At 41.5% G+C, this 25,701-nt stretch overlaps 1 protein-coding gene across 6 annotated transcripts in view; it reads left to right on the forward strand.

Moving 5' to 3' along the window:
- Positions 1–25,701, forward strand: part of SPECC1 (sperm antigen with calponin homology and coiled-coil domains 1) — a 336,370-nt gene that overhangs the window by 148,000 nt on the left and 162,669 nt on the right. Inside the window, exon 1 of one of the 6 annotated variants that reach the window (XM_045824064.1) lies at positions 17,549–17,718. The exons of the other annotated variants lie outside the window; for them this stretch is intronic. Coding sequence (XP_045680020.1) covers positions 17,679–17,718 — 40 coding nt within the window. The 5' untranslated portion in view covers positions 17,549–17,678. Of the gene's footprint in view, positions 1–17,548; positions 17,719–25,701 lie in introns of those variants that run through there. 6 annotated transcript variants of the gene reach the window in all.

Below are 25,701 nucleotides of genomic sequence, written 5' to 3' on the forward strand. Positions count from 1 at the left end.
CTCCTTTGGCAGCTCCCTTGTAGATAACTGTCTTTCTCTTGTGACTTTTAAGATTCTATTTGTCTTTAACCGTTGCCATTTTAATTATGATATGTCTTGGTGTGGGTCTCTTCAGATTCATCTTATTTGGGACTCCCTGCATTTCCTGGCCTTTGACTTTTTCTTTCATTAGGTTAGGAAAGTTTTCATCATCATTTCTTCAAATAGTTTCTCAATCCCTAGCTCCCTCTCTTGATGTGGATGTTATGCTTCACATTGTTCCAAAGGTCCCTTAAACTATCCTCATTTTGTTTGTTTTTTTTTTTTAAATAGTTTTGCTGCTCTGATTGGGTGTTTTTTTCTACATTGTCTTCTAAATTGATGATTCGATCCTGTTTCATCTAACCTACTGTTTATTCCTTCCAGTGTATTCTTCATTTCTTACTGTTTTTTATGGTTTTTATGCTCTTCTGCATGCTCTTGAACAACCTTATAATCATTACTTTGAACTCTGTATCTTATAAATTGCTTGCCTCCATTCATTCAGCTCTTTTTCTGGAGATTTCTTTTGTTCTTTCATTTTAGACCTGTTTCTTTGTGTTTCCATTTTGGTTACCTCTTTGTATTTGTTTCTGTGTATTAGATAGATCTGCTGTGATTCTCAGTCTCTGTGGAGTGGCTTTACATAGTAGGTGTCTTGTGGGGTCCAGTGATCATCTGAGCTGGGTGCTTTAGGAGTGTTCCTTGTGTGGCTTATTTAGGACCTTCTGTTGTAATTAAGTCTTGATTGCTATTGGCCCATTCATGTATGAGATTGACCCTCAGGCTGCCTGACTGTCAGAATCAACCCCAACCATGGTGCATGAGCTGCTATGCAGGTACTGATCACATGATGCAGAATTTGCCTCAGCAGGATCTGGCACCTGCCAAGATCTCCGTTTGGATATGCTGCTTATGAAGCTTATTTGAGCCTGCTCTGATGTTATCTGAAGCTGACTACTGTGTGTGTTGGTTCTGGGCCTCTTAGGAGGAAGTCTGGTGCAGCCCAACTAAGACTCTGGCCCTCCACAACCTGCTTGATGCTAAAAAGCAATCCTCAGTTTGTGGCTGCCTCTACTGAGCCTGGGTGCATGTGGAAAGGACTAAGTTGCACAGCAAGCCCTGCTTCAAGCAGCACCAGCCTGGGAAAGGGCAGCAAAAGTCCTTAGGCATTCCAGTGAGATTTGAGATTTGTCTCTTCCTGCTACCACCTTCTGGCTTCCTGTTAGGGTCAGTCACTGAAAGAGCCTCTGGCTGTACTTCTCAGAAGTTTGTAAGCTCTAGGGTGAGAGGGACTACAGAGGGTGGGGCTATTGCTTTTCCCCAGGCTGTTGCCACAGGGAAGAGAGTGCTGCACCCTAGAAAGATGGCGTTAGGGGTATGGGAGAGGGACTCAGCATGGTGATCCTGGCAGCTTTCCCTTCAACTCCTTCCACAGGGGCACAAACCCTCAGCTGACTCTATTCTGCTCCTCAGCTGACTCTATTCTGTTCCTCCCTTTCCCTCCTCAGGAGCCCACGTTGAGTGGCTGTGCAGGAAATTTTGTGTGTTGACACTTTAAGAGGGTGCTGGTGTCTACCAGATTCCCATCTCTCCCTGGTGGACAGCAACCTCACTGCTTTTCACAACCTGATGTTATGTGGGTGCCTCTCCCCAGCTCCGGTGCTCTGTGCTGGGGAGCCCAGCTTGGTGTTAAGCTCCCATGCTTCTCATAGGGTACTATCCCCTCACCACCCTGACCTCTGCTAAGATATCCCTTTGGAACCTCAGCTGCTGCATGTAGTAGCAGGGCCAGCCCTTTTCATGTCTCTATCCTTCCTACCAGTCTCGATGTGTCCTTTTCTGTAAATCCTTGGTTATAAGACTTTTCTGCAGTTAGTCTTAGGTTGGTTATTCAGGGTGATTGTTTTGTAATTTAGTTATAATTCCAGGTTGGTCCTTGGAGGAGGTGATTGTAGCTTCTACCTCCTCTACTGCCATCTTGCATCCTCTCACTTTTCTGCTGTGGACGTCCAGTTGCTGCAGCACCATGTGTTGAAAATGGTATACTTTTTCCATTGGATCATTTTTTCACCTTTGTTAAAAATCAGTTGGACATGTTTGTGTGGGTTTATTTCTGCATTCTCTATTTTGTACCATTGGTCTGTGTGTCTATCCTTCTGTCAGTAGCTCATAATATTGATTATTGTAGCTATATAATAAGTTTTGAAATCAGGCAGATTCTTCAACGTTATTATTTTTTCCAAAGTTGTTTCATCTAGTTTAGTTTTTTTTTTTTTTTTTACTTTCCATAAAAATTTTAGAATCATCTCATCTACATTTACAAAAAGAATCTTCTGGGAATTGATATCTTTACTCTATTGAGGTTTTTAAATATACAAACATGGTATGTCTCTCCATTTATTTATACCTTCTTTAATTTCTTTCATTAGCACTTGGTTATTTTCAGCACACAAATCCTGTACTTCTTTCCTTAGGTTTACACTAATTGGTTCTAACAATTGTACATGTTATGTTATTATACTTTCTACTTTCATGTTCATTGCTAGAATATTGAAGTGCAATTGATTTTTGTATGTCTATCTTGTTTCCAGTGAAGTTGCTGAACTCACATATTAGTTCTTGGAGTTTTTTTCTTAAATTCTTTGAGATTTTCTATGTAGACAAGCATGTCTTCTACAAGTAGGAACAGTTTTAATTCTTCATTTTGGATATGTGTATCTTTTCTTGCCTTATTGCATTGTATAGCTCTTCTACCACAATATTGAGTGAAAGTGCTAAGAGTGGACAAATTTGCCTTGTTCTAATCCTAGGTTGAAAGCATTCAATTTTTTATCATTACCTATAGCATTAGCTGTTAGGTTTTTGTAGGTGCTCTTTATCAAGTTAAGGAATTTTCCCTCTGTCCCATTTTTTCTAAGATTTTTCTGAAGAATTTACCTCCATTTTAATATTTACCATGAATGGGTGTTGAGTTTTGTCAAATGTTCTTTCTGCATTGATTGATATGATCATGGAATTTTTCTTTTCTAACCTGTTCATATAATGAATTACATTGATTGCTTTTTCACATATCAGACTTGCCTTGCATCCCTTAAATACCACTTAGTCATGGTATATGATTCTTTTTACATATTGCTGAATTATGAGCTAATCCTTTATTAAAGATTTTTGCATCTATATACATAAGCATCAATAGTTTCCTTTTTGGTATTATTTTTGTCTGTTTTTAGAATCAGAATAATATTACTTTATAATGTGAATTGGGAAGTGTTCTCAACTCTTCTAATTTCTGGAAAGAATTGTGTAAAGTTGATGTTAATTCTTTATTGGACATTTGGTAGAATTCTCCATTGAAATTTTCTGAGCTTGGGGATTTTCTTCAAGGGAGAGAGTTTTAAAAATTACAAATTTAAATTTCTTTAATAGTTAGAAGGTTATACAAATGATTTATTTCATATTGGGTTGACATGGACACTGGCCCACAGTGTCTGAGGCATTATGGATGAGATATGAGATAAATTCACACGGACTACCAAGTCCTGTGGAGGAAAAGGGATAGCACAGCTACTCTCTCAAGGGGAGAGCACTTCAGAGCGGCCTGGCCACTCTCTCAAAGGAGAGCACCCCGATCCTTGCCTTGACAGGTTTTTATTGGATTTCAATTTGTACAGGAATACAGGTAAAGCACATTAATCATTGTCAGGCAGCAAGGATCAAACAGTAGATAGCATACAAAGAACTGTGAGGGTCTATTCTGAGTCAGGGTCTGTTTCACAGGATTTTAAGTATTCTTTCTCAGACCTGATCACCCAGGGAACTCACCCTTTCTAGCACAGGCTGCACCACCCTCTTTCATTGTTTTAGATTTAAGTCAGGCTGGGGAAGTAAGGCAGCCAAGAGATTAGGAGACTTCTTGCAGACAGAATGAGGATTCAGGCTATGTCAAAGCTGAAGGACAAGTGCCCCCTTTTGCTGTAGCCCCCCAACCCCTTCCTTGGGACCTCCAGATGATCATGCCTATCTTAGGTCATTCCCCCTTTGGGGAATCTTACCCATCATTGGCTAACCAATCAAGTATTGGGGGCCAGTTATGGATGAAGTAAAAGGAGTAGAAGCAGTGCTCCTGCCAGGGAGATAAGCTTTGTCTCCTCAGTGGCTTATGGTCCAAAGGTTGCTCACTCAGCCTTAGCCATGAGGGGGTTACAGCTCCTGAAACCAGGCAGGGCAGTTCCCAACATCTCCCCCTTTTTTGTTTGTAAAATCAATTGTAGTTGCTAAGCCTGTGAAACCTACTATTTGCTGTTTTTGAATGTGATCATGAGAAAACAGCTTCCATATACATCATAAAGCACAAATAGGGATTAACACAAAGACAAACCGGAGGGCTGCCATGACCCAAACTCCTAAATTCAGTCCATTGAAAAATGTTGCAAATTCAAGGGAATGACAAGAGTAACAGGTCTGGTTACACTTCAGTCCTTGGGAGAATTAGCACAGATCAGGAAGTTACTTTAAAGATAATGCAGCAAGCGCAAGTCACAAAGCAGCCTCGGTATAATGCAGGCCTGATTTCCCACGGAAGAACAACTTTACAGGCGTGGTCCTGTGTGCTGACTCACCCCCCACTGTTTTTCCACGTGGGTGCTGGGCCACATTTCCACCTCTTGAGAAGCGGTTCCCTACATTGGGTATCCTTTGTTTTAAAGCTATTGGTTCATTTCTTCTAAGTTGTCGAATTTACATGTCTGGAGTTATTTTTAGTATTCCCTTTTATCTTCTGAGTTGCAGGGTCTGTAATGATATCTTCTTTCATTCCATTTTGGTAATCTGAATTTTCTCTATTTTTCTTTGTCTTGTTAGAGGTTTGTCAGTTTAATTGATCTTTTTAAAAACTCCCTCTTTTTTTCCTTAACTTTTTCTATTTTTCTTCTGTTTTCAATTTCACTGATTTTTCCTCTTACCTTTATTATTTCCATATCTGTAAAATCAAGAAAAATTTACCCATCTCATAGAATTATATGAATCAAGTGAAATGACATGTGTAAGAACCTAGAGGAGAACCTGAAATGTAGATTTTCTTAATAGAATGTTTTTTTTCACCCTTCAAACTATCTTCATTAATAGGATCTCCTACTTAGGAATTATAATAGTTAAAAAAAAAGAATGTACAAGGGGGTAGCCCAAAAACCTGGAATTACCATCTGGACAGTGGGCCCCTTGCAGAACAGGCTTCCCCGGTAGGTGAGTGTTCCAGGAACCCATCTGTGTCAGTGTACCAGCTGGCATTGTTGTGAGAGGCTGCATTTGGCTTCAGTGAATTTTTTTTGAAGACTCAATGTGTTTGCCCATTTCATTGTGAATGATTTATGAACACACCTGTCTACAATACACTACGTGTTGAGCAGTTTTTGACTAAAAATAGCATAACCCCAGTGCCCCACTCTCCCTTTTCACCAGAATTCTCTCTGGTGACTTTTTATTTGTTTGTTTCCCCCAATAAAAAAAAGTCCTTAAAAGGAAATGTTTTGCCAATGTGGAAGAGGTGAAACAAAAAAATGCAGAAGCACTAAAGGACATAAAATCAATGAATTCTACCCTGGCTGGTGTAGCTCAGTGGATTGAGTGCAGGCTGCAAACCAAAGGGTATCTGGTTCAGCTCCCAGTCAGGGCACATGCCTGGGTTGAGTGCCAGGTCCCCATTGGGGCCATGTGAGACTCAAGCACACATTGATGCTTCTCTCCCTCTCTTTTTCCCTCCTTTCCCCTCTCTCTAAAAGTAAATAAATAAAATCTTTTTAAAAATCGATGAGTTGAAAAACTGTTTTGAACAGTGGAAAAAAACATCCTGATAGGTATATTGCATCAGATGCAGAGTACTTTGAAGGTGACTGAACTTTAAACATGTAAGAATAAATACATATTTTTTATAAATAAATTCTGGGGGTGTTTTGCCCCCCCCCCTTATGTGTACTAGTGTCTATAATACCTTGCCCAGAGATCCAGAGATTTAGCCTTTGATTTTTTAAGGTGTTTTTTTTCCTCTCAGAATCACACTTGACTCATGTCTGAATTTGTATATAAATACAAATTTAAGAGTAATAAGAATTGTCTAATATTGTAAAATGTTTCTTAACCACTTTGACAACCATTGCAAATACTGGGGGAATTCACAAGTACTCCAGAACCACGTTTTGGGACTTGAACAAAAGAAAGAAAATAGAAATTGAACCCTCGGCACTTCTGGTCAAGTGTAAGTATCGATTGGATTCACCCTATCTGAAACAACAGATTTAACAAGTCAATCCTTTGAGTGAGTTCTTTTCCAAGTCCTTCCTGGCTTTGCACTCTGCCCTCCAAATCAGGCTCCATTTCCATTGTGGGCAGCAGTACAACCCACAGAAGTTCACAGCATTCAAATGCAGTCCCTTTTGTTTCAAGGACATGGAAAAGAGATGTGAAGTATTTCCATGGGGCCCAAATGGTGTCATTCCTTGCAATAGATGGTTAGGGTTGCAAGTCTCACTGTGTGTTTATGTTCCTAACACAACTTAGATAGTGTTACATATTATATATACTTAAGTAGAATATTTACACTATTGCATATATATATTTTATATATGTTCCTTCTTCCTTTCTGTGTTTGTAACTATCTTCTCTGGTAGTGAGAAACATGGCTCTCATTATCTTCAATTTATATACTTATTTATTCAATATAGCCAGGGTCTGAAATCATCCTGATACCTCCACCCAACTCCCCACCTCCCACCCTCTGGGCCTCCAGGTCCTCCAGCATGACTCCCTAACCTCCTTTCCCTGCCTCATATCTCAGCTACCATGCTGACCCTTCTGCTCTGCAAAGAGAAGGAAAGATGGGCCCAGGAGATTTTCTCCGCTTTTTTTCTCATAAGTTTCCTCCCTTCCTTCCTTCCTTCCTTCCTTCCTCCCTTCCTTCCTTCCTTCCTCCCTTCCTTCCTCACTCCCTCCCTTCCTTCCTCCCTTCCTTCCTTCCTTCTTTTTTTTCTTTCTCTTTTTTAAAAAGATTTTGTTTATTTTTAGAGAGTGAGAAAGGAAGGGAGAGAGGGAGGGAAAAAGAGTGTGAGAGAAACAGATTGGTTGCCTCTCACACACCCCAAACTGGGCACCTGGCCTGGAACCCAGGCATGTGCCCTGACTGGGAATGGAATCTGCAACCTTCCAGTTAGCAGGCCAGCACTCAATCCACACCTGGTTGGTGTGGCTTTCTTAATATAGCACATTATAAAGCCAATTAAATGTGGTTGCTACTTCTAGTTGTTTGCATTCTTGAAAAGCAGGATCTCCAGCCTTCTTTCATGAAAAAGAGTTACTTCTCACTGCCTAAAAATATCAAAATATTGAATGATCAAAGCAAAGTGTATGTGATGCTGTCTGGGGAGACTCTTGAGAATGGGGTACACCCACTGCTTCTGCTGCAGGTGCTTCTCTTGCAACAAGCACCCCATCAGCTAGGAAGGGTCAGCATGGAGGAAAGTGTGGGGGTACTAAGCGCCCATCCTACCAGCTTCCTGTAAGTTATTCCTGTGGATTTTACCTTGCAAGTTGTCACACAGAAAGTGGACCAGGAAACATTCAACACATTTATCAGCTAGACTTATATTTTTAAAATGTATATGGTTGAGAAGAAATTTTGTGAAATAACTTTTTAAGAAAAATAAAGAGTAGAATTTTTTAATGTTTTAAATTTATACCCTTTCTTGTATGAAAGAATTTGAGAAGTCTTATAGAGATAAATGTACAATTTGAAAAGAAAATAAACAAGGCACTGGGGAAATAGAAAAATGAGAAGCCAGAAGGAAAAGCATACAGAAGGGAGGTGCACAGTTGTAGGCTGCTAGTTTGGGGCTGAGTTTCTTAGAAACCAAAGGAAAGAGGGAAACGTGATTTGTGGTGACAAGATGAAAAGAAGTCAGTTACTAATGAAACATACAACTCTTCCTGAGAGTGAAACATTAAAAAAAAAAAGTCTCCCTTAGGAATCTGAAAGGAACAAGGGATTCAACACTAAAGTCATATAAAACAAATAAAATATGGATGAATACCCTGAAGTGCCCAATAGGTTAACAGTTTCTCATTAATTACTCAGAAAACATTCATACATTTATATTCTCTCTACAGTATGGAGTCAAAACCACAGCATTACAGTTAGATTTCAGTGTATGTAAAGTTATGCCCATACAAGAGAGAGGATTGGACTATACATTAGAGTAATAAAACTTAAATGAGCCTCAGAGATGGTGATATTGTGTTATCAGTGATGAACGTTTATGTTAATAACTAACTGGTGTCTACTAACTGAAGTGTTGAAGATGCACTGTGAGTAAATACAGCTGGGATCAGCTTCTTTTCCCAAATGTATGTCTTTAACTTACTTTTTTCTAAGAGAATAATTGTGGGTATTGCTTCTTTTTTTTTCAGGCTGGTTCATGGTCAGAATGGCATGGCCAGTGCCAGTATCCTAGGCTTTATTGTGGAAGAGGAGAAAAGGGAAGGAAATGTAGGTTCCCACCATAGAACAAGTTTTATGTTTCAGAAGGAAGTTCTGCTTTTCTGGTGCTGTGTAATCATCACGTTAGATGGAAAGGAAACAGGAGGTCTTTCCACTGAATTCATGGAATATTAAAGTTCCAGTCCTTGAACTTGGCCATGACCTTCAGCCATGTTCAAGTCCCTCAGTGGAAAACAGGCTCAGATCTGCTCTCTTATGCTGCTTTTCTTGGCTGCCAACACAGAGGATTTTCAGTGTTGTATTCTCTCTTCCTGAAAGTTTATTTGGATGACTGAGGTTGCCATTGAATTGTCTTTGCCTGTATGTTGATTTCCATGTCAAAAATCAGTTTAATACTGTGGAAAATATTTTCCCTAAGCAATTACAGTACAGATGGTCAGTTTTGAAGTATGTAATATTGATGCCTCCCCTCTCCCCAATTGAACTTGCTCAGACATTCTTAATGCTATTTGGATGAGATACTTATTTTTATTTGATTGATCTCAAAACACAGCCCAGTTGTGGTGATTTTATGATGTGGGAATTAGTTTTGGAACATTAAGTCAAGGGATTTATAGTAAATTAAATTTATATGTATTTGATAATCTATGTGCAGGGTATTATATTAGAAACTATATGTGGGGTTGATGCTAGCACAGTGGAAAGCAAGATTTGTACACAGTCAGTGGAGTGACAAGACTGTGGGAAAGGTTGCGTGGAGAACACAGACCTACCTTTGTTCTGTCATTCCTGCCACATCCTAGCTCTGTGACCTTAGTTAATCCACCACCACTACCACTCCTATTGTTGGGAGTAGCTGTCTGTGGATTTGGAAATGAAAGCAAGTTGAAAGAGACCTTGACTTATTCTCAGCGATTTTCCCTAGTTTGTCCATACTGGCTCCTAGTGATATTGTGTGTCATTTTAGGCACTTACAGACCATTTCTTTGAAAATTTGTTCTATCGAATTCTAGTCTTTTATCAGGTAAAAGTTTTTAAGCTTTATTTAATTTTTGAATAGGTAATACAATCCACGTTGTTCAAGACATAAAGGGCACAGTGAAAAGTTTTGCTCCCAACCTTTGAGCAGCCGCCCGTTGACTGCTGTTCAGCAATCTGGTATCCTTTCAGAGCTACCCAATGTGTAGGGAAGCAAATGTGTGGCCTCTTCCCTTTCTGTATACATGTGGTGGCATAAATGAACACACCATTCTGAATGAGTGCTTTTTCTCTGCACAGTGTATTTTGGAGACCATTCCATATCAAAGAGCCTCTTCATTCTGGTGTACATCTCTCTCTGGCTTTGTTTCATCATTTCTCAGTGGTAACTGATACCATGGCCTTATTCACCAATTATCTCAGCATTGGGGGTTGTAAGTTCCTGGGCCAGGACACTTAGGCTCATTGGGTGATTTTCATGGACATCAGTTTCCCCTTACTGCCCTTTACAGGGCATAGACCATCTTGGGGTATATATGCATGAGAGAAGACAGAAATACAGATAGAGCTGCAAGGACAGCAAGCTGGCTTTTCTCTTTACCATTTTCAATACACCTCAGCACCTTTTCAGGTTTAGCTTTCCAGGCCATTTTCTGATAGGTTTCAGCCAACTTCATATTCATCCATGGCTGTGTATCCTATTTTTCAGTTATCCATGCCCTCATGTTTGCCTGAGCATGTTGAGGACAACACATACAATTGCTTTAGAAACCTCCATCAGTGTCCATTATCCACTGGGGGTCAGAATCTCCCCCTTGGCAAAGCATCATGTGTGAATTTGCATAAGCTGCTTAGCCTCTCTGAGCCTGTTTCCTTATGTGTAAGATGAGGTTAATCACACCCTTCTCAGGAGTTGTCAGGATGAAATGAAACAGCATATGTGAGGAAACCAGGACAGACCAGAAATGGAGATACTTTTATAAAATGAGATTTTCCTCTCAAACCATCTTCCTAATCTGAATCTCCTGCTTAGGCAACTAAAAAAATCCCACCTGTCTTAGACTCTGGGGCACCGTGCCCAGACTCTCTCAGCTTTGCTTTCCTAAGATGATACATTTTTTTCTCTGAAAGTTTTTATCACTTGCACTTGGTCAACCAATTCCTTTTCTGGTCAAAATTAAACTTTTCTTTTTGGTTCCAAGAGGTAAAATTAGGTCCAGGTTTTGACTTAGTATATGGAAAAAAATGTGCTAGTAACTACAGAAGTTCAGAGAGGTATGTCACAGGAAAGAATTCCGTGTTATCACTAGAGAGGTATTCATTCCATGCTGAACAACTCCTTAGTGGCGATGCTGTAGGGCAATAGGATTAGAAGATCGTTGGAGTGCTTTCTAACTCTGAAGGCATTGCTATTAAGGTCAAAGACCTTTCCTCTGATATCTTCTCTGTCTCCTTCCACGTGGGAGACCCTATTCCAGGCCCTAGGATCACAAGGTAGACAAAGTTCTTGATGACTCCAAAGATTGCACCTGTGTCCCAACTTGCACCCTGTTTTCTGGAAACACTCCAACTGTTTGCTGAAAATCAGGGATGCAGCAATTAACAAAACAATAGAAACCCCTGCTCTCCTGGATTTTATATTGCATTCTCATTGAATTGCCTAAATGAAACTCACCACTCTCCTTGTAGAGTTGCTTAACTGCTGCCATTAGGCATCTGGACTTAGGGTGACTACAGTGCCATTTTTTCCATCACCCAGATAAATTATCTTGTAATTTCTGTCAGCTTCCTTTCCTTTAATATGTAATTGTCTTTTCCAGCTGCATCTTTTCCACTTCTTTTCACTTCCTCTGGATTCTTCTGACCCCACCCAGTATACCATCTCTCTCCTAAAGCACAGAGGCTTCCCGGTTGGAATTGCGATCCTATTCATGTTCACGCCACACTCCGGTCCTTTGAGATTGGGATCAGTTTCAGTCAATTAATTGATAAAGTTGGTTAAATCAGGGAATCCTAAAAAATATAACATGTATATTTTAAATATTTTATTTTCACTTAAAACATACAAGTGTATATTTACTCACCCATTGGGCCAAGGTATTTTCTTAGAGCAGATCCATTGACTGGGGTTCTTTAACCTCTTTCCATGCTTGTAATACATCTTCCATGATTTTCAGTTTTCGTTTCTTTAAACAGGAGCAAGAATTTAGACATTTCAGAAGAAGACTGTATGCAGAATCTTTTTGTGTGTTTACATATATTTCCCTGATCTTTTATAGTTGCTTCACACACTTTAAATTTAATTTTATTATTATTATCTTTTAGAGAGAAGGAAAGGGAGGGCAGAGGGCAGGGAGAAATGTTGATATGAAAGAGAAACACTGATTGGCTGTCTCCTGTACATTCCTGACTGGTGACCAAACCCACAACCCAGGCCTATGCCCCAGCCAGGAATTAAACTGGTGACCTCTCAGTTTGTCAGCCAATGTCCAACCAACCGAGCCACACTGGTCAGGGCCACACATTTTTTAATGGCCCACCTTCACTGAGTCTTTTCAAAGCATTCAGCATGGCTTTTGAAGAAACTTTCTCTCTCTCTCTGTGCTCATTTCATTGGTTTACATAATAATTAACTTATGTAAATAAATTCACTAGTACAACTAGCATAAACAGGTTTGGAACAAATATACCTAACTTGTGGTAAGCAGACAACCCAAATGATGGAAGCAGAAGTGCACAGCTGATCTGAAGAGGAGCCTACCAACCAGGAGTATCCATCTTGCCCAGGGTGTTAGTATGTTTTATTAAAATGGGATGTATTGGTTATTTTGGTTGTCTGTAAAATGTTAGGTAGAGGGTGTATAAGAAAGCAGGGTTTGTATCACCAGAGTAATTTTGAAACCAAAAAAGACATTCGTGTTTGAGCTGCCTGTCACTACCAAACCCAATAAGCGATGACAGCGATTGAATCTTTATGGGAGCTTTATTCAGATGGCCGGTGATCTGAGAAGACAGTGGGTTCATACCCTAACAGACCATCTTGCCTTCTGTTTCCAGGCCAGACTTTTTATACCAGGGAATAAACAAGGTACAGTGAGGGCTTTGAGATTCAGGGAGGATTAGTTGAAAGGGGCTGCAACATTCCTGTCCTGGGCAGTTAGCTGTTCCCAGGGGCAGGTGGTCATCTGTCTCTCCCTGAAACACAAAGGCCCAGATGCCTCCACTGGTCCCCAGGTGGTAATCTCTAGCAGTGCTCCAGGAGGCCGCTGTTTTCCCAGGAGCCAGGGTAGGCCTTATCTGTAGTTTCTGAAACAAAAAGCTTTCAGAAACTACAGATAATTTTCTGTAGTTTCTGGAAACTATAATTTTCAAACTCTTGAGTCCCCTATCAATTTTTCTAAATCATAGCTTTCTGCAGACCTCTTCTGTGCTCTAGCACCTTGGGGCACTTTTCACTGGGTAAGGAACGGAGGGTAAACCTCTGCTTGGGGTTGGCGAGGTGCCACCGCAGCCCATCTCTATTCCCTATTCGTGCCTTGAGTTCCAGTCCTGGGCCACAGGGTGGCTTATTCTCTGAACACACTCTAGACTATTTCACAATAAAGCCCCCCGTTCACTCTGATGAACAAAGATACAGCCCCGCTGCTGGGGCCTGCTAGTCAGGGATGCACGTGTTCCCACCAGGCACCTCCCTCCCACTGCCCGTGCCCCTCCTGCCACTCTGGACACTGACAGAAAGGCTATTCACCTGGAAAGGACAACTCCAAGCAGCACCTCCTTCATAAAGCCTTTCTTGATCTCACATAGGACATGTTTTTTCCTTTTCAGAGATGTTCTGTAGCATTACATTTTAATTTCTGTTCAGATGCTTACCATATCCCACCTTGAACTGTGTCTGTTTCCAGCCTTAAAAACTCTCTGTTGCTTTGGGTGCAACCCAGTGTGTTGGCCCTGCTGGAGGCACATTCAATAAGCAAGCACATCCTGAATATGGGTGATGACTCTCTTTTTTCCCTTTATCTCCTCTTCTTCAAAGCCCTTGTCTTTCTGGCCTTTATTCTTGGCATCAAACCCCCATGCCCACCCCCCAGGTTTCATTAATGCTAATTGATTCAGAGTGAAAATTGGGTCTTTTTAGTCAGGAAGTAATATATGATCTTTGAGCCTCATCCATTTATCTCTCCTGACTTAATAAAATAACTTTATTGAAGTATAATTTATGTATTATAGAATTCACCCATTTAAAATGTGAAATTCAATGATTTTTGGTAGATTTACTGAGTTATAACTATCCACAACTAAGTTTTAAAACATTTCCATAAGCCTTAAAGGTGCCTTGTCCTATTTCCAGTGGATGCTTGTTTCAACCCCAGATCCAGGTAACCACTAATCTGCTTTCTGTTGTTATAGATCCTCCCTTGACTTTTCCTGTCACTTTCTCAGTATTGGAGTGTTTCTTAGACCAATATACATGCTGTTTGCCTGAAGTACTTTACTTTTGATTTAGTTACTAATCTTTGTTGCCCTTTGTAGTCTTTCTTCTCATGGTCAAATTTCTTTTGGTTTTCTTTGTGTGAATCTAGTCTCTGTTTAGCAAGTTCAACTTTGGCTTATTAAGAAAGTCGAGGTTCCTCCCTTCTTTTGAATGGTGTCATGTACAAAACAAATATTGAACTTTATTTATTGAATAAAGAAATCTAGGACTTCCGGCAAGATGGAGGCATAGGTGGACGCACCATACCTCCACACACAACCAAGATTGGAACAACAACAATTTAGAGGCAGAATAACACCCAGAACTGACAGAAAATTTATTTGAATGGAAGTCGGACAGCCAAGAAGTTGAAATAGACCCAGATCCTGTAGGAGGGGCGGAGACAAGCAGCCGGGCGGAGACAAGCAGCCGGGCGCAGGGTCGCGGCTTGGAGAACAGGGAGAATTGGGTGCATAAGGCAACCGGGAGTGCGTAAGGCATCTGGGGCACGCAAGATCACAGCAGATGGACCCTGAGTACGCAAGCGGCAGCTGGCAGACCCAGTGAGGCGGCAGTTGGGGAGCAGGGCAGAGCGCACAACCCAGGATCCCAGGGAAGGGACTGAGGTCCCACGGAGAACAGAGCTACCGCCATTGTTCCCTCTCGATCCCGCCCTCACATACAATGTCACAATCTAGTGACTGGGGTGCCCAGCCCTGGTGAACACCTAAGGCTCCACCCCTCACTGTAACAGGAGTGACCAGACCAAAAAAAAAAAAAAAAAAGAGAGAGAGAGAGAGAGGGAGATGGCTCAAACAGAAGAACAAATCAGTGTCCCAGAACTCATCCTTTTGAGCGACCAAGAGATAGCTAACCTATCAGATGCACAGTTCAAAACACTGGTGATCAGGATGCTCACAGAATTGGTTGATTTTGGTCACAAATTAGATGAACAAATGCAGGTTACCATAAAAGAAATGAAGGAAAATTCACAGGAAACCAACAGCAATGGGAAGAAAACTGGGACTCAGATCAATGGTTTAGAGCAGAAGGAAGAAAGAAACATTCAACCAGAACAGAATGAAGAAACAAGAATTCAAAAAAATGAGGAGAGGCTTAGGAATCTCCAGGACATCTTTAATAAATGTTCCAACATCTGAATCATAGGGGTGCCAGAAAGAGAAGAGGGAGAGCAAGAAATTGAAAACTTATTTGAACAAATAATGAAGGAGAACTTCCCCAGTCTGGTGAAGGAAATAGACTTCCAGGAAGTTCAGGAAGCTCAGAGAGTCCCAAAGAAGTTGGACCCAAGGAGGATCACACCAAGGCATATCATCATGAAGTTACCCAAGATTAAAGATAAGGGGAGAATCTTAAAAGCAGCAAGAGAAAAGGAGAGAGTTACTTACAAAGGAGTTCCCATCAGACTGTCAGCTGATTTCTCAAAAGAAACCTTGTAGGCAAGAAGGGGCTGGCAAGAAGTATTTGAAATCATGAAAGGCAAGGACCTACTTTCAAGATTACTCTATCCAGCAAAGCTTTCATTTAGAATGGAAGGGCAAATGAAGTGCTTCACAGATAAGGTCAAGTTAAAGGAGTTCATCATCCCCAAGCCCTTATTATATATAAAATGTTAAAGAGACTTATCTAAGAAATTGAAGAAGACCAAAAACTATGAATAGTAAAATGACAACAAACTCACAACTATCAACAAATGAACCTAAAAAAAAAAAGAAAAACAATGAAAACAAATACTAAGCAAACAACTGGAACAGGAACAGAATCAGAGAAATGGACATCCCATGGAGGGTTTTCAGTGGGGAGGGGGAGGAGAGGAATAGTGAGGGAAAGTTACAGGGAAGAAGAAGCATAATTGGTAGGCATAACAGATGGGGAGAGGTCAAAAATGGTATAGGAAACAGAGAACTCAAAGAACTTATATGTACAACCCATGGACATGAACTAAGGGGGGGGAATGCTGGAGGATTGGGGGGTACAGGCAGAGGGGGGATAAAGGGGGAAAACTGGGAAAACTAATAGCATAATCAATAAAATATACTTTAAAATAAATAAATACATAAATAAATAAATAAACAAATAAAAATAAGATCAATGTGAGAGAGGGAAAGTGAGTCCAAGTGAGTGGGGGAAATGTGAGGTGGGGGTGTGGGGGGTAGATTATTCAGGGCTTTGGGTGCCATTGTAAGGGTTTTGGATTTTCCTTCCAAAGAGACAGAAAGCTGTTAGAGCATTGTAAGTGGTATGATTTGATCTAGGTTTTAGAAGCATCACTGTGTTATGTGAAGATTAGACTACAGAGAGGCAGGGATGGAGGAAGGTAGACTGTTTAGGAGGTAGCTGCAGTAATCCTGATTGATGACCATGGCTTGGACCACATAGCAGTGGAAGTGGTGACAACTGCTGAGATAGGGTGGCATTTACAATACGTATTCCAGGGTATCCCATTTATGGAGATGGAGAAAACTATATGAAACATCTATGGAAAAAAATTAAGATGGTTTTTGTTCCAGTTACATTGGAGATGCCTATTAAGACATCTAAGTGGAGTGTCAAGAAGGTAGTTGGGTAAATGAATCTGGAGCTCAGGAAAGAGGACTGAAGATATATTGGTGGTGTTTAAAAGCTACGAGTTTGTTGTGATGGCCAAGTTAGAGAAGAGATGGCCAGGTTGGACAGAGATGACTGAGCTTTAGGGCACTACAAGGGCTGGAGGTCAAGGAGATGAGGAGAAACCAATAGCAGGAACTGAGAAAAGGTGACCCAGGATGTGGGGAGAAAACCAGGAGAGTGTGGTGTTCTAGAAGTCAAGTGATTCAACTGCTGTGAGGAGTCGAGGGTAGTAAATGGTGATGTAAGATGCTGATAGGTAAGACGAGAACTGAGAATGGACCACGGTGCTCAAGTGATGCGGAAGATAGAGTCACTCATTCCACTTATGGTTTTATTAAATACTTTTTCACAATAAGATTTAGTTCTAAATGATTTTTACTGTAAGATTAACTATGAAAGTTTGGGGTAATTTTCCTAAGTCAGTCATTTCTGACAGCAGCAAAACAGTTACCACTCAGGACTGGTATGGATTTTTAGTAGCGGTGGTATCATCTTGAATAATCTTTGTGAAAGCGTTCTTTTTCTTCACCTTCTGAGAAGTCGCTCGTTTGCCCATTGATTCATTCACTTCTTACGCCAAAAACAGTTAATTGCCTGTCCTGTGCCAACCCTAGGCTTTCCTTGTCCTCACAGATTTAATTCAGGGCGCCTGTCAGGTGGCGGGCGCTTGGCTTCAGCCTCCAGCAGTTGGATTTTTCCAGCCCTGTCCCGCCGCAGTGCTCAGCGCCTGCCGGAGAGGCCCAAGTCCGTCAGCGGTGCGTCCTCCCCACCCCACGCCGGGGAGGGCCTCGGGACACTTCTGAGCCTGAGTTGGGGGGCGGTATGCAGATGAGGGTGGGCGGGCCGTGCCTGGTGGGCCTTGTGAACCGGGATGGGCGGGCGGTATGCAGATGAGGGGGCGTGGCCCTCCTGCGTGTCAGTGAGCCTCTCCGCTGGCGGCAGCGAGGACTAGAAGGCGCCCTGCCTTTTCTTTGACTAGAGCGGACCCGCCGGACGCAGCTGCCTCCTCAGCCGGAGCCGGCGCGAGCTGCCGCGTGTTGGACGCTGTGTCTGAGGCCGGCCAGCCGGCAGCTGCCTAGGCGGCTGAGCATGGGCAACCACTCTGGACGGCCTGAGGATCCGGAACCAGGTCTGTGCGGTGGGCCTGGGTCGCGCCGCGCCCCCTTCCTGGCCCGGCGCCCTTCCCCCACCCGCCTCCCGGGCCGGCGGCAGCCTCGCAGCGTGCGGGCGCCGACGGGGCGAGTGGAAAGGTGAAGTTCCCGGGATGTGAGTCTTGCCTTTGGAATGCGCTAATGGGGTTGTGAAATTACCTGTGCTGTTCCGTCACAAGGAAATGCCACTCACTATAATCACGTACCTGGAAGCCCTGGGTCCGACTGGACGCAGCGATGGGGGTGGGAAGGGGCGTGTAGGCCGGGCGTGGAGAGGGTCGGGCGGGAGGGTCTTCGGTAAAGATTTTATGCTGCACTCCGACTCGGTCCTCTTGTCTGCCACCTGGAGAGGGGTCTCGTAAACCGTGTGTAGGCAGTTCTTGCAGACTTTCTAGACATTTGCAACGGCAAGCGTGCCTTGGCGGCCGTTTTCTGGTTCATTGTCTGTTTTTGTAGCGCATCATTTACATGCCACACACTTTCTGCAGTCCCGTGGAAGGTGATAACCCGCCCAGCAGACTGTTACTCATGGTCAGACCAAGGACTTGATTGCGACTGTTTCCTATTCAGAATAGCCTGTGCTTGTTCTGGGATACCAAAAACTTCTCCGGTTTATAAAATTTTTATTTTCACAGAAATTAAGCGAGTTTGTTGGAGAGTCAGCTAGGCTCTAGTTTGCATCGTGGCTTCCAGCACATATTTAGATGCTGATGCTGATAATCACGGGATCGCATTTAAAAACAGAACAGAACTTTTCTGTACTGTCACGTGAAGCAAATGAGATTTTATTTAGCCTCAAAAATTGCATCTTGACTGTCTGGGGAGAGATAGTCGACCTAATGCAGGAGTCCTGGGGTGGCAGGTGACAAGTCAGTGTTTTTTATGACAGAGCCAGAACTCTAAAAAATGTTTTGAGGGAGTAACTTTTTTAAGTTTGAATTGAATGAGGAAATGAGGTTCTGAAAGGTGGAGCAATTTGTGCAAATGACTTATTCCTTGAATTCACCTCCCAGGGCCTCAGCTGTGGGTCTTGGCAGGGAGGCAAGGCAAGTGTGGGCCATATCCCTGGGGCTGGGCTGGGCTGGGCTGAGCTGAGGCGGTGCCACCATGGCAGTTGTGGTACATTGGACTGGTACAACACCTGGATCGGAAGTTTTGCCACATGGAAATACTGTGAAGAAAAGGTTCTGAGATGGGGTGACTGCATGGATTGCATAGAGGTTACTGTCTAAATTACACAGCACTTACCCAAACTTCTTTGGAGAGAATAGCCAATATTTGCAAAAGGATGCCTTTGTCATAAACAGCCCTCTGATAAACTATTAGGTAAATGATATGTAACATTTTAAAAACAGCTTCCATTAGTACACAACTGCCCAGGTATTGTGAAAACCCCTGTGTATTATTTCCTTTGTGTCAATATTGGGAAGAGACTGTCCCCCTTCTTAGAGCTTTTAAGAGTTACTTGGGTGGTTGTGTTCCAGTGACCATGCTTTTTTAACGGACTCTGTTGGATAGGAGATGAAAAGGAGACGTTTATGTCAGTGACTTATTTTACTGCATTTTTCAAAGAGTGCATATCATATCATAGCATATCAGAATGGGAACTCAGTCTGATTTGCTGCAAATAAGACTAGAAAATCTTAGGAAGGTCTTTGAATGTTGGACTATCGTTGGTTGAATGTGTGAGTATAATTTTATTTGGTCTCTTAATGCTGCGATGAAATGCTATCGAATGCATCAGAAAGATCCTGGAAATTAGAGTTTTGGTAAAGACTAATGTATCTTCAGTCTGCTCTGTTATGGGGGCTGGAATAAGGCAGTTGTGCATTGGACTAGAATCAGAAGTGCTTCAGTGGGCACTTCTGATTCAGAGCAAGGGGCCCAAGGATTAGTGGTACAGGTAAAGGGAAAGTAGAGGGAGGCTGGATGAGGCAAGAACAACACCCCAGTTTGATTTTTATAGTTTCTTTGTTCTTTGAGACACAAACCCTTAAACAGAATTAGAAATGAATGAGGTCTATTAGAGAGTAACACTTGAGAAAGACAAATGGGGTGAGAGGCAGAACTGGGCCACGAAAACTGTACCAGGGGGTGTCCAACCTGCAGCCCACAGGCTGTATATAGCTCAGGATGGCTATGAATGCAACCCAACACAAAATCATAAATTTACTTAAGTCATTATGAGATTTTTTTTGTGATTACATGTCTCAGTGTATTTAATGTGTGGCCCAAGACCATTCTTCCAGTGTGGCCCAGAGATGCCAAAAGGTCACATACTCCTGCTCCATGATGCAATCCAGCACTTAAGAAAGGAAGAGGGGGAGGTGGCAGGTTTGGGCACGGAGAGCCTCAGATAATGATGCAGATCTGCTGAAATCTTGGCCCACTGATTAGGGAGTTTCAGAGCAGACTGCTTCCTGATCTGGCAGAAGTGGCCAATTCTGGTTGTCTTGTTGTGGTCAGTCACTGCTGGAGGCTATCTGGAAAGAATGTGCCTTAGGCTCAAAAGCCAGATTGAGTCCTGGGATCCTGGAGGCCCTGGGATGCTGGGATCCAGCTGGAGGTGTCGGCTAACTGCAATCCTTGCAGCTGAATGCTAAGTTCTTTCTCCAGTAGAGATTCAAGTGACACATCTCATGGCTGGTTTCCACAGGACCTCAGTTTTTTGGGCAGGAGTAAGGGTGGTGTATTTAAAAGGTAAATGAGGTAAAGTCCCCATCTAAGTCCTCCCCTGCTTGGCTTAGAAGAGTTGGTAGTGCCCAGTCTCTTCCAGGTGGAAGCTCCTCCTTCCCTCTGGGGCACCTGAAGTGGTAGACAGGGTCTCAGCTGCTACCTCTTTTCTAGCCCTGGAATTGGCAGTGGGAGCAGCAAGATTCCTCTTTGGCGGTATCTACGAACCTCTGAGTTGGGCCACTGTGACTTTATTGTGGTATTGCAGAATGGACAAGAGAAACGGGTCAAGTAAAAGACATGAAAATTTGCATGATTGAGGGCAGCTGGAATCAGAACACGTTGATGAGGACATCTCTTACTTAGAAGGTCCCAGTGAACAGATCTTCAATTTCCAACCAGGTTGTCCCATGTCTACATTGTCAGAGAGGGCTGCTGGCTGTCGTCATGCAGGTTGTGCACCGTTCAAGGCCTCTGGGAGAAGGGGTGAGTGGGCGTAGCTGGGGTTTTATCATTCTAGAGGAAGGGGTGCCATTTTTCACTTTTGCCTTTTTATAGTCACGCAAAGGTGCCCAGTATGCTAAATAGGTCTTAGTAGAAGGTGGGCTTAGAAGGCTTTCCCCATTGTCACTGCTAGCTCCTCACTATTTGGTTTAAATATTCATGTTTGTGTTTAAACAGTGACTTCAAATGATATGAAACAAAAGTAAAAGCTTCTTCCCATACGTCCTCAGGCCCTACTCTGATTAGTTATAATTAATGCTGTGGTCAAAGAGGGACCTCAAAAATAGGCACTAAAAGTTGATTTATTCCTCATGTCATAGTCTAGTGTGGGTTGGTGTCAGTTTGGGTAGTTACAGGTATTAGAGTTTCAGGTTTGCGAACTGTTCTTCAATGCCTGGCTCCCAGGTTGCACTGGATCTGCCAGCAGTCAGGAGAATAGAAGAGGTATGTGGAGGATCCTGCAGGAGGTGTTAGGAGCTTGGCCTAGACATTGTACAAACAGTTTCTACCCACATTCCACTGGCCTCCATGGTCATGTAGCCTCACCTGGATGCTAAGGACTGGAAATTGTATCTAGAGTACCAAGCAGAAGACAACATGGATGGATTCTGGTGAATGCCTCATCTCTTTTCAGACATGACTACTGTCAACCACATTTGTGTCAATATTTTATTACAAAAGTTTTAATCAGAAAAATTGAAAGACACATATAGAAAATAGCCACATACCCACCACTGAGATTCTGCAATTAATATTTTGCTATATTTGCTTTATTCATATATCTGTTTTTCCATCCATTTGTTCTCTCTCCATCCATCAGTCTATTTTATTTTTTAGGTATTTCAAAGAAATAGTGGTTGTCTGGTAATTCTATATCATATGCCGTATCTATACTCTTCTTGATTTATTGACTTTTGAGGCTATCTACCAGCCCTTACTCTGAAAGTTGAGGAATTAAGTGCATTTTTGCTGCTATATTCCTTTCGCCAACCCCCAATTTTTTCAGGTCATACTTAAATTTTCTAAATTTCTTCTTAGTATAGTAAAATGCTAATGATACAATACAGGTGATGGATATATAGTTGTTCACTGTAAAATTTTTTCAAGTTTGCTGTATGAAATTTTTACTTTAAAAAACTTAAAAATTTTAAGGAAATCTTGTATCACTTCCTCCCTATATTTCTTGATTAATCATCTTGCCTAGGTAAATAAGGAGATGATTTCCCTCAATTCCTTCTGCCTTTTCCCCCAGCATCCTTCACACCCTACCCCTAGTCTGCCTCTCAGCCTTTTACATGGCTAGAAAATTTTGTTCTGTAGTGAATATTATTAAATTTTCTGTGCATTGTTTTTCTAAAAATTGAAAAACAGTCAGCATTTAAAATATTAGGATCCAATAGGTATTTACTGAAGAATCAGGTAGTGCATTGAGGTTTACAGAGACGGACATGGAATCTTACATTACTTAAGTTGTGGTCTGTGGCAGACAATATTACTTTAAAAGAACTAGAAGGAGTAAGGAGATTGGAAAGGAGTTAGTACAAGTGTTATAATTATTTTCTTTTCAAATTATCTCAACATGCTTTTAACCTATTATCTACCTTCTCAATTTTACAGAATGTTAGAATTATTTTCTTCTTGAAGACAGAAAGCAAGGAGCCAGACTGCCTATTCATAATCTCAGTTTTGTCACTTTGTAGCCCTGAGACTTTGGGCAAATGATTTAAGTGCTTTGAGCCTCAGCTTCTTCATCTAGAAAAGGGGATGTTATGTAACATACCTCCTAGGAGTACTGTGGTGATTCATAGGTTAAAAGGTAAAGGGTCAGGACAGACCTGCACATGGAAGGCTGTCGATGTTACTATTCCCAGCCTTCCCTCTGACTTCATGTCTGAGTTTGGACTTGGTTGCCTTTTGGTCCTATCTCACGTTCAGGTTAGCACACTGCTTCGTGGATCCCTTTTCCCTTTTTTTACATTTCCTTTGCTTTGGCTGTAGTGTTTCCAGTGATTCCCTAGGTCACCAAACTTTCATATATTCTACCATCTCTATATTCACCATTTTCTTCCAGTTTTCGTTTTAAAATGAATTTAAATTTTTTAATTAACTATACTTTCTATTTCCAAAATATTTTTGTTCCATTTTTTCTTATTCACAGAAGTTTGGGGCTAAGTTAAGGGGGAGAGGTGTGGAGTTGGCTGGAGGACTTGAGTGGATGAGTTAGTGGCTTCTGTTGTCTGTTAGTTTCAGATTTCAAGAATTCATCAGAATTCTTACAGTATTAACTGAGAGTATAGTATGTACTTTTCTCATACATATTTTGTTCCATAGAAGAATTTCAAATACAGCTAGTGGTCTGAGAAGCATACTTTGGAAAATATGCCCTTTGGAACTTACAGCCAAGATGGAGGCATCAGTAGACACATTGTGCCTCCTCTTTGCACAACCAAAAGGAGGAAAACAACAAATTAAAAAATAAAGAAAAAACAAAACTGACAGAAAATTCCCAAACTGTATGGAAGTCTGAGAACCAAGGAGTTAGAGAAGAAATATTCATCCAGACCGGTCGGAGGGGTGGAGACGGGCAGAAAAGACTTGCAGCAAGGCAGTGGCTGAAGGACCCAGCAAGATGGTGGTTGACAGACCAGGTGGTCCCACATTTGAGTGCAGATAAACCGGGAGGAACAACTGGAGAGCAAAACAGTCAGCACAACCCAGAGTTCCAGCACAGGGAAATAAAGCCTCAAACCTCTTATTGAAAACACCTGTTGGGGTTGAGGTGGCAGTGGGAGAAACTCCCAGCGTAACAGGAGAGTTCGTTGGAGAGATCCACAGGGTTATAGAACATACACAAAACCAACCACCCAGGAATCAGCACCACAAGGGCCCAATTTGCTTGTGGATAGCTAGGAAAGTGACTGAAAACTGGCAGAGAGTGAAACAAGCAGCACTGTTCCCTCTTGGATCCCTCCCCCACATACAGAGTCACAATGCAGTGACGACGATATAGGTTGCCCCACCCTGGTGAACACCTAAGGCTCTGCCCCTTACTACCTAACAGATATGCAGAGCATAAAAAAAAATGGCCCAAATGAAAGAACAGATCAAAGCTCCAGAAAAAATACAACTAAGCAGTAAAGAGATAGCCAACCTATCAGATGCACAGTTCAAAACACTGGTAATCAGGATGCTCACAGAATTGGTTGAATATGGTCACAAATTAGAGGAAAAAAATGAAGGCTATGCTAAGTGAAATAAAGGAAAATGTACAGGGAACCAACAGTGATGGGAAGGAAACCAGTACTCAGATCAACGGTTTAGAGCAGAAGGAAGAAAGAAACATTCAACCAGAACAGAATGAAGAAACAAGAATTCAAAAAAATGAGGAGAGGCTTAGGAACCTCCAGGACATCTTTAAATGTTCCAACATCTGAATCATAGGGGTGCCAGAAAGAGAAGAGGGAGAGCAAGAAATTGAAAACTTATTTGAACAAATAATGAAGGAGAACTTCCCCAATCTAGCAAAGGAAATAGACTTCCAGGAAGTCCAGGAAGCTCAGAGAGTCTCAAAGAAGTTGGACCCAAGGAGGAACACACCAAGGCACCTCATAATTACATCAGCCAAGGTTAAAGATAAGGAGAGAATCTTAAAAGCAGCAAGAGAAAAGGAGAGAGTTACCTATGAAGGAGTTCCCATCAGACTGTCAGTTGATTTCTCAAAAGAAACCTTGTAGGCAAGAAGGGGCTAGAAAGAAGTATTTGAAGTCAAGAAAGGCAAGGACTTACTTCCAAGATTACTCTATCCAGCTAAGCTATCATTTAGAATGAAAGGACAGATAAAGTGCTTCCCAGATAAGGTAGAGTCAAAGAATTCATCATCACCATGCCCTTATTATATGAAATGTTAAAGGAACTTATTTAAGAAAAAGAAGATAAAAATATGAACAATAAAATGTCAACAAACTCACAGTTATTAACAACCAAACCTAAAAAAAGAAAAGAAAAACAAACTAAGCAAACAACTAGAACAGGAACAGAACCACAGAAATAGAGATCACATGGAGGGTTATCAGTGGGGAAGTGGGAGAGGGATAGAGGAGGAAGAGGTTCAGAGAATAAGAAGCATAAATGGTAGGTAGAAGATAGACAGGGGGAGGTTAAGAATAGTATAGGAAATGTAGAAGCCAAAGAACTTACATATATAACCCATGGACATGAACTAAAGGGGTGGAATGTGGGTGGGAGGGGGTGTGCAGGGCAGAGGGGAACAAAGGCGGGAAAATGGGATAACTATAATAACATAATCAATAGAATATATTTTTTAAAAGAAAATAAACTCTTTAAGGTTTAACATGTGCATATGTATACATAGGTGATCTGTGATAACGTGTAAAAAAATAATATTTGTTACTGTAATAAATGTGATTGAGTAATGTCTCCATTAAAAAAAAAAAAGAGCCCCTCCTTTAAAGACAGAAAGCAATAGATATGCTCCAAGAAAGTATGATCAGATGATACTTGATTTAATAAATTGTCAGTTAAAGTTGTGGCTAATAAAAGACTAGTTCTTTAGACTTTCAGGTTTAGTATTTTGTTATTCTATTTATGAACCCAGTGAAATTTAATTATCACTAATGAAGGAGATCTTTGATTAATATTCAGTCCCATTTATAAACTTAGGTAATAAGTTTTAAATATTTTAAATTGTTTTTGTGAAGTTTGATTGGCAAACAGTTCCAGTTTAGGTCTTATAAATTTCATAATTATTTTTATAAACATAATGA

The sequence above is a fragment of the Phyllostomus hastatus genome, unplaced genomic scaffold (assembly GCF_019186645.2).
Source record: "Phyllostomus hastatus isolate PE091 unplaced genomic scaffold, TTU_PhHast_1.1 phas_scaffold_55, whole genome shotgun sequence".
Taxonomy (NCBI): domain Eukaryota; kingdom Metazoa; phylum Chordata; class Mammalia; order Chiroptera; family Phyllostomidae; genus Phyllostomus; species Phyllostomus hastatus.